The sequence below is a fragment of the Arachis ipaensis genome, chromosome B3 (assembly GCF_059453495.1).
Source record: "Arachis ipaensis isolate K30076 ecotype BB chromosome B3, ASM5945349v1, whole genome shotgun sequence".
Classification (NCBI taxonomy): domain Eukaryota; kingdom Viridiplantae; phylum Streptophyta; class Magnoliopsida; order Fabales; family Fabaceae; genus Arachis; species Arachis ipaensis.
Genome location: NC_142438.1, coordinates 45,890,238 through 45,900,430, shown reverse-complemented (window position 1 = coordinate 45,900,430; position 10,193 = coordinate 45,890,238). Strand labels below are relative to the sequence as shown.

Here is a 10,193-nt window from a genome sequence, read left to right as displayed (position 1 = left end):
GGCCATCCGAACCAAACCAAACCAATTAAAATCAGTTTGGTTTGGTTTGGTTTGGTTTGTTTGGTTTGGTTTGGTTTGTTTGATTTTTTCAATCAATTTAAAAAAATTACTACAATACTATTATCAATTACCAAAAGCTGCAAGAACAAATTAGAAAGAACAGAACCAAACTAATTCATTGAATGGCATTACTGTAACAACACAAATACACAATCCACATCAATAATCATTGACGAAACTTAACTTTCTTTTCAAGTTAATCATTCTCTAAGTACATAAATTCTTTTCTGGAGTCCTACTCTTTGTCTGCACAAAGATGTGGTACACAAGTTTGCCACAGACAGTAAAATGTTTGCCATCATTTATATCAACAAGAGAAGGCAAAGCTTTCAACATTTCTCTGGTTTGCAATACAATCTGGAATGCATAACTAATACAAGAACCAAGACAAAACAAGCAAAGTTAGTAAGTGATAACACTTAAAGAAATTCAAAGTTATTAATGAACTCCTATGCTTAAGTACCGTTTGTGTAAGCACTTTTGATTCTTGAAATCATCCATCATTTTCTTCACAAAATCCAAAGTAACAACATCCCCATCTATTCTTGCTCCTGAATATTGTGGCTCCACATCTAGCATCAAAACAAACTCCAATTTTTTCATGCCTACGAATGAATAACTGCTACAGCTATAGAATAGATGAGGAACATAGAAAAGATGCCATATTTAACATAGTACCTATAGAATGGAAATCTATGGAGTCGGCTATTGGACGTCTTTGATGCTCTGGCACAGCAATTGCTTCTTCAAGTTTAAATTTCATAACAGCTTTTTCACACTCCTTCAATTTCTTTGATGCATCAGTGTCATTTGGGCACATTTTCTTGACCTATTTTAATATAAGAAAATCAGATCAAACACATTTGGACAATATATGCTAAATAATATCATAAGTGAGGTAATCAAAGTTGTTATGAAAAGGCAGATCAAATAAATAAGAGAATTGCATGCCTTTAAAGATCTCACAAACAACACCAAACAAAAAGAAATATTATTATTTTAGAAACATGAAAAATGAAAGCAATGAGTACCAACCTATATGTATTCAGCAATGTAGCAATACCACAGTTTTATATTTAAATGAGCCATGATATGCAACAATTAATGAAAAAGGAAAAGATGACAACATTAATTCCGTTCCATACACTTCCATATTTGCTATTAAAAAAAATACCATAAATTACCAAAGCTGCAAGAACAAATTAGAAAGAACAGAACCATATTGACTTGGACAATACACTGAACAATAATTCAATAACCAGCAAATTAAACAGCAATAAACAGCAACCATATTGACTTGGAATGGTTCAAATTAAACAGCAATAAATAGCAACCATAAACAGCAATAAACACTAAACAGCAACCACCAGTAAATAGCAAATGGTTCATATTGACTCGGGCTCCATATTGACAGTAAACAACCACCAATAAACAACCATTAAACACCAATAAACAGTAAATTACCTGAATCGGTGGCTCGGGCTCCATGTTGACTTGGGAGGAAGGCTGACTGGGAGACTCGGTTAGGGTTCTGCCGTGCTGGGAGTGGGTTGAACTGATGATAGTGGCACTGAGCGGGAGAACCCAGAAACACTGCTGGCGCTGGGTGGTGGCGTCTCAACGGCGACGGCGTGGTGCTGTGCGTGGGCGACGGCGTGGTGCTGTGGGTGGCGTCGTGCTTTGGGGATTTGGAGAAGAGAGAGCGAGAGCGACTGAGTAGTAGAGACTAGAGAGTAGAGAGCGCAGCTGCAGGTTAGGGATTGGGGATTTGGGGGGTTAGGGTCAGGGACAGCCGGGGGGAAGGGGACGCTCTCACACTCGCGCAGCAGGCAGCAACTTTGTTCGTTTGGGGGGTGGGGGTTTGGGGGGATGGGGTTAGGCATTTTTAGGGTTTTTTCGAACCGGTTCGGTTAGGGTTTTCAGAGTCAAAATCGAAAATCGAACCGAACCGCACAAAAAATAGCAAAATAGGTTTTTTTCGGTTTTTTTAGTTTTTGGTTAATTCGGTTCTCGGTTTTTTCAATTCGGTTCGTCAGTTTAGTTCGGTCCGGATCGGTTTTGAACACCCCTAGGTGCAGTTCCCAAATGGCATATAAAACGTATGCGTCTCAGGACATTATCTCTCCAACAAAGCACTAACTAGCGGCTCATCCAACCTAAACTAATAGTCGCAGTCTCATAAGATGTTATATTCCGGCAGTCTATAGGTATGGTATGATCCACTCTTTCAAGGACATACCATGCTGTCTCTTAATGCTAGTAATACATCAGGTCGGCTACATAATAGTAAAAAATTATTTACTAAGAATTCATAATAACCTTTACATAATTAACAAATAATTATATTAAAAGAATTTTAATCTATTCATGATCTGTTGAAAAATAAATAAATAATAGCCAAAATCATAATCTTATAATTTATTAAGTACCTTTTCATCAAAAGTGATGATAATCTTATCCTAAAATATTAAAATCCAATCATAACATATATGCAAAATCTAATCATGGTGTTTCCACTATATATGCTACTCTAACCATATCCATAGAAATCAAATTCTGACAAAATCTACATTCACCTATCACTAACATTTCTAATTTAAAAAGATTCTAATTTAATACAATTCTAAATCACTACTATCACTACCATTTCTAACTTAAAAATTCTAATAAAAATTTGAAAAAATAACCATTTGTACCCATAAAATTTGTAAACATTGACAAAAGTACCCATCAAATAAGAAAACTAACATTAAACCCATGAAAGATGGGTTCCATATGACAAAAATACTCAAATCTTAAATTTTTGTTGACTTTTTAATAAAATTCTCAAATTATCCCTACTCTTTATCTTCAACTTTAACTTCACCACCATCTCTTCTTCCAAAAATATCCTAGCCCCAATTTTGTTATCCACATACTCTTGGGCTATGCAGCAAAGACAAACACAAAACACAAACCTTACCCAGTTGAAATGTTGTTTCAAGAAACAACTAATTGCATGTTTCTTAAGAAGGCTTCACATAATCCCATTCACCAATAATAATAGCAACAACAGGTTCATCCACCTCAATGTTCATAATGAGTTCGATAGACGACTCTACTATCGTATTTTTCGATTATGTAATGGCTGCTATTTTGGGAGAGAACCCCGAAAAAATGGCTTTCACCACCCTACCTTGCGAAAGGTATTCAAGGATTCAATGTTTACATAAGTAACCCATCAACTGGCCATTGTGTTTGGATTATAGACAATTGCCACTAAAAGCATTGCTTCTGCAGGCCGGATTTGAGGTCGATATCGTGTTCCTCTGTTCTGTCCCATCGTGCTAATTTTATGGTTTCTTTCTACCATCCAAACTCGATTTTCTAATTCAGTGTATTCTCATCAAATTCAAACAATAGGCAAAAAGAAACCAAAGGACCCTAAACCCAAACTAATTTAGCTTCGCCCCCTCTCGCTGTCGGTATTTTCTCCTCATTCTTTGTCGCAGCGCCGGAAGCAAGCACCGCCCTCACTTCCTTATTCTCCGACGACAAATCCTTTTGGAGAGAGCCCACTCAACCTTCTCAATAACCAAGTGAACAAACTCAAATCCTAACAATGTCAGATCTGCACACCATGACACCGGCGAGGAGAATTCGTCCGCCAATTCCGCAATCGAAGCTTCGGAGAAAAGGAAGAGGAAGTACCATGAGTCAATTGAAGAAGCCAAAGGCTCTGACTTGGCGAGGAGGAGGAGGAGGAAGTATGGTGTGGTGGTGGATGAAGAAAAAGAAATCTTTGTTGGAGAACAGAAAAGTTGAAAAGAAAAAATGGTGGTGGAGTTGAGGTTGAAGATAAAAGGTAGGGTTAATTTGGAAATTTTATTAAAAAGTCAACAAAAATTAGGATTTATGTACTTTTGTCATACATAACCCACCTTTTATGGATATAACGTTAGTTTCCTTGTTTGATGGGTACTTTCGTCAACGTTCAAAAAGTTCATAGGTACAAATTTTTGTTTTTTCTAAAATATTTTAAATCACTACTCTAACTAACATTTATAATCTAATAATTCTGATCTAAATTATTAAGGATCGCTAATATTTCTAATCTAAAATAAAGAATAAAAATTTCATATACTAACCTCCTCATTGATATTACCTGCGATATGGACAACCTCGTCCAATTGGTAGATACGATTCAGGTTGTCATCTATGACTGCAATTTTGAATTTTATCACTTTGTGCTCTAAAAAATCTCTCTCATATGGATTTTTTTGGGGAGAGGGAAGGGGATAGTGAATGTAATTGTATGAAGCTAATTCAAATCCTTATATAGAGTCCATCAGCAGTAAATTGAATCAGGTTGATCTATTTTATGTAGTATAGCGTTTTCCACTAATCCGAATCTATTTGATTCGATTTATCATGGAAAAACTCTCATTTGTAATTCGAACTTGGATGGGTTAATCTAGTAATCACAAATTTTGCCATGTTTCTCCACCAATAAATTGAAGTAGCCTACGTCGATTTATTGTGACTCGTGCTAAATCGAATTCATTTGATTTGATTTTACATGTAAAACTGTAATTCGAGTTACACTAATTTAATTTACATAGAAATATAAATAAGACAGATGTGTAATTTATTTATGTTTTGGACATTTGTGTAGTTTTTAACTTCATTCATTTTATTCATGTGAATTATCTAAAAATTATATTAAAATAAAAAATAATTATATTATGTGTACACTAAAAATTAATTATTAAATTAATTATTGATATAAAATTTATATTAAAAATAAATTAAACAACACATATATTTATTTATAAATATATAATAATTAATTTTATTCATGCATATAATATTTTTGAATAAAAAATAATAAGAGTTGAATTCTAAAATAATCTCTGAGATTAATTATTTTCATAAAAAAATTTTAAAATTCAATTATATCATAAAAGATTACACTATGTTAATTTATTATTTTTTTTTTGTCAAATTACTTATGACAAAATGGATAACACGAGAAAAAAAAAACAAAAATAAATGTAATATAATTTTTTCAATCTCAAAAATTTTTCTGATGCAGTTAAATTCTGAAAAAAATTTTGGATACAAGCATAATTTTAAAGGATTAATTTAGAGGTTACTCAAAAATAGTGGTTATAAAATCTTTCCGAGGAGGCGGAGGAGTGCATTAAATATAGTGCAAACCGTATAAGAAGGACAATTAATTAACAAAGTTTGGCACGCAAATTGGTGGGACCTATGTGAGGCCCACATAAGTTGCCCACTTGGCCCACCACCTCCAGATGTTTTCGAAAGATAGACTTGCCCTTTGCATTATGGCATAAATAATTGCATCATTATCCAAAATGCGATAAGCTATTGTGACTTCTTATATTAAAAGTTTATAATTAACTTTCATATTACATTCTCTTTTATTAAAGAAGTATGATATATTATTGAAATATTATTTTTATATTTGATATAAAATAAATTATAGAATATTTCAGAAATAAATGTTCTTTTTATTTAGTATAAAAACCAAATTATTTAATAAAAAATTTCGTTAAAAGTTTAATAAAAGTATAAAGATCAATACAGCAATCAAACCTAATCAACAAAATATGACCATAAAATATATGGATAGATACTAATTACATATAGAAAAGTCTACTGCACTTCGGCATTGGCACCGCCATTGATTGAACCAAACCACTTTGTTGTTTGAGGTTGCATTCATTATGGCAGGGATAAAGACAAGTGGATACCATGATTTGATGCTCACTAATTCGTCCTCCATATGTTAATATAGGTTTATAAATATATCATCACAAGGTTTTTCATGCATTGTTATTGATAGAGAATAATTATTTACGTATATTTTTATTCATTTAATTTTTTAAAATAAATAATTTTATAATATTTTAAAAAATATATTATAAATATAATAATTTATGTATTTTTTATTAGAATTTAATTTTAATACATTATTAATATAAAATATTTTACATAATTATATAATTACAATTGTATATTTAGATAATTATTTATGCAATTAATATAAAAATTAATTATTTAAATTTTAATCACAAAATTAAACTCTCTTTATTAATTTAAATTTTTACAACAAATAATTTGATGACAGTAGTTATTAAAGTGTTTAATCCAACTTATTAAAACTTGCCTTGAGTTACATGTCTAAAATTATGGCATCATGGAACCAATATTTTGTTTTAATATATTTGATATTATTATTTAAGGGAATGAAACCATCGATCATCTTCTACGTGTATTTTATTTAGATAAAACTGGACCTCCATCTTAAATTTTTAAATTGGCAATAATAAAATACGAAGAATCACTCTAAGAGAAGCATGCTAGAATTTGATTAGATCACTGATTTGTCATAAAAAAGGTTCAACTGCGAAAAAATAAACTCACGTATTAGCAAAACTATTAATAATAATAAACTGATTAATTATCCACCCTATTTAAATAACTTTACTTTTACTTTGTTTAAAGTTTTCGTTTTCTTTTTTTTTTGAAACATTTGCAATCTGTTTTTCTATCTTTGAATTTAGTCTATTTTTTGGATATTCTCTTATTCTCACCCGCCTAAAAGGTAATCTTAATCGACTGATCGACCTTTAGTTCGAGCTCGAAAAAGAAATTCGGATTCTTCTCTTTCATTCTTAATAAGTATTTTTCGAATTCTTTTGCATCCTCTAGTTGCGAAACATTCCGCACTTCTCTCGTGATGTAATTTCTCACGTCTTTTTCGATAAAATTTAACTCGAAGTAACCCCCGGCTGCTGCGACAAATGATTGGTATGTTTTGCTTGGTCTGATTCTGGCTTCCTCATTATTCTCTATTGTACGATGCATGGATATGCTTAGCTCCCTGTTCTGTTTAAGCATCTTTGCTTGATTTGGACAACAGAGATGTGAATGATACAACACGATCTTCGAAATGATCCAAACACCAATGTTCTTCAATATGTGTATATAAATTCTTGCAGGACAATTTAAACCACCTGAAGAATTTGTCTTCTCGGTCGGAGATATTTTCGATTTCCATTTCCCCTCTCTGCTACATGTAATCAATTGGTTCTTAATTTCATTACCCTTTTCATTAATCTTTATAGAATTTTGCAGCATCTTTAAGCGTCTTAAAAGTTATTCCAATCTTTGGAACAAACTCCTGATCAACATTGCATAGAAACTACAAAATACACCCAAAAAAGTCCACAATACACCATATTAAAAATTAGGATAAATTATAGAATGCAACAACAACTATTCAATAAGCATCAAATAGAAACTAAAACAATTCAACTGTAAAATCTTAAACTATGAACAAACTATATTATCTAGATTCAAACCACACCTCACTACTTGATTCGAGTCAAAACAATAATACAATTCATTCTCGTTCAATTGACAAGTCAGAACCTGTAAATACACCAAAAATCTCATTTATTACACCCAAATATGTCTAATTTACCCCAAAAAAACTTATATAAAATGGACAGCAATGAACAACAATTTTCATGAGAACAACTACATTACATTCAATTCAAACAATCAACAATGAACAGCAATTTTCACAAGCAAAGTTCATAACATTATTCACCTAGATAATCATAAACTACTAACGAAAACATTAATTAAAATTCAACCACACCTCAGACACTTCATTCGATTCAAAACAATAATCCACTTCGCTTTGGTCCAACTGACAATCTGAACTTGAATCATTCATTATTTTCAAAACGATTTCAGAGCTTGATTTCAAAAACGGACGTAGAGAACAAAGGAAATCGAACAAAACGAAGAAAGAAAACGCAGAGAAAAATGCACAAAAACGATGAAAGAGAACGCGCGAAAACAAATGAAGAAAAACACAGACAAATTTGAAAAAAGAAACGAAATCCTTTTGAAAAGGGGAAGTTATATATTCGCGCTTTGATTGAAATCTGTTGAATTAAGAGGCACGTAAAATGAGCATGTGTAGATGCGCGCGTGAGGGTGATTTAGAAAAAAAGAACTTATATAGTAAAATAGCTTGTATGTGAAGAATAATTAAAATTTAAATTACTATAAAAATTTACAAATATAGTAAATAACGTATTATTTAGTTAATAAATTTAATTTTCATATACTAATAATATAAAAGAGAGATCTAACTATATATTTTGTTATCATCAAAATTAACTCATTTTCATAATATCATTAAAAAATTATCTAAATACATAATTTGATTAATTATTAAATACATTATAAATATATCAAAATTTAAACTCTAAAAAATTAACAAAAGAATATATAAATATAACATCATAAATCCATTTTCTTTTCAAGTTAATTAAATAGTTCTTCAAACACTCAATAAATTTTCCATCAAGTCACTTCTACAGAAAAAGAAAAAAAATAATATCTAGTCATGACCATGGATTTATTTTCAATCTTAAGAAAATAATAACAAGAATACACATTATTTTGTTTCTTTATTTGCTAACCAATTAATTTGAACACACAAAGGTAATAATAATAATAATAATAATAATAATAATAATAATAATAATTAATACAAGACAGATGGAAGAATTGTTCCATGTCTTGCCTACCAATATATATCTCTCTACCAAAAGACCAAAACTCTAACTAAATAATTTGATATTCAAAAAAATATTGAATAAAATAACTAAATAAATATAGAAAATGAAAAAAATTAACTAAAAGATTGAGTCAACCCAAAGAAGCGTGGACTCTCCACCGCGCACTTATATAAACCCTTCCTCACTTTTCAAACTCCGGAAAAAAAAAAAAAAAAAAAAAAAAACTAGGAGAACCTGCTAAAGAGAAGAACTGAAGAAAGGGTTCTTGGCTCGCACCATGGTTCACGTTTCAGAATCCTCAGATTCTTCGAAACATAATCGCTCCAATGGCTTCCTCGTAGCAATAACTGCCGTCTTCTCTCTCCTCGCCAAACGTGCCAGCCGCCTTAAGTCTAAACCAAAATTCGCTGCGGCCAAAACCGTGACGGACGGAGGCTTTGACGACGACGATTGGAAAATTGAGCTGAGGACACCGCCGCCGAAGTCTCCGCTGGCGGCGCCGAAGAAGCTGCTCAGCAACATAAGCAGCAAGGCGTTGCTGCCATTCGGTCATCACAACCAGAAGAAGAAGGGAAGTGGTTGTAGTGCGGCGGCGGAGGGTGGTTGGGGCGACGGTGGAGTGTGGCAGAAGGAGATACTGATGGGAGGGAAGTGTGAGCCGTTGGATTTCTCCGGCGTTATATATTACGATATCAACGGAAAGCAGGTGAGTGAGGTTCCTCTTAGGTCCCCACGCGCCAGCCCCTTGCCTGGGTATCTCACGCGCCCTACACAAGAAGCTCACTGAGAAAAAGAAAAGAAAATTATATGTATTATCCCTATTATGATTCATTTCAGTTATTAGATTAATAATAATTAGCCTAAACAGATATGCTTTGGAAAAACGCTTCTTTAGATTTTCTTTTCTTTAGTTTGATTTACTAGTATACTTTTAGTGTTGTTGGAGACTTGGTTTTTCATGTGTAGAGTTTGTGATGATGAAATTCAAATTTGTGAGACGTGTATGTGTTCTAGTTGTTCTACTTTTCAAGTGTGAATGTGAGTGAGTTTGAGGAATGGTTTCATCTATCTATGGCAGTAATATACTTCAGGAGGAGCATAATTATGGATTCTTAATATAACTTTTTTTTTTTACTATTATAAATAAAATTATATAGTTATAATTGAATGGGTATATTAAATTGATTTTACGAGCATGTAAATTATACTTCAACTGGCATAGATACTTACCTACGAAGCTACGAATTCGAGTTTTCTATTTTCGGTAAAAAAAAAATGATTTTACGAGCATGTATAAAATTCATTGAGTGCTATGTAGCTACATAAATTACTAAATGAGAGACCATTTGATGTTTGTGTGTAATTAGATTCTGCGATTGAGTAATAACATATGGAAATGAAAATTACTGTTGTGTATTTAATTTTTCAATAATGCTTTTGGGAAATTATAAAAAGAGTAATTTTATACGTATAAGTGTTTTTGACAATTAAATTTAACTAAGTTAATTTAATATTAATAAAAAT

The 10,193-nt window shown here is 31.8% G+C and overlaps 2 protein-coding genes across 2 annotated transcripts; one reads left to right on the top strand and one right to left on the bottom strand.

Moving 5' to 3' along the window:
- Positions 1-267: 267 nt before the first annotated feature.
- On the bottom strand, positions 268-880 carry LOC107634419 (serine/threonine-protein phosphatase 5-like). The gene is made up of 3 exons (XM_016337927.3): positions 739-880; positions 524-632; positions 268-430 (listed from the first exon to the last, which is right to left on the bottom strand). The coding sequence occupies exons 1-3, from the start codon at positions 878-880 to the stop codon at positions 268-270; spliced, it is 414 nt and encodes a 137-aa protein (XP_016193413.1).
- A 7,986-nt stretch (positions 881-8,866) lies between these two features.
- LOC107630412 (uncharacterized) lies at positions 8,867-9,768 on the top strand. Its single transcript, XM_016333522.3, has one exon. The coding sequence runs from the start codon at positions 8,947-8,949 to the stop codon at positions 9,454-9,456; it is 510 nt and encodes a 169-aa protein (XP_016189008.1). The 5' UTR covers positions 8,867-8,946; the 3' UTR covers positions 9,457-9,768.
- The last annotated feature ends 425 nt before the right edge of the window (positions 9,769-10,193 follow it).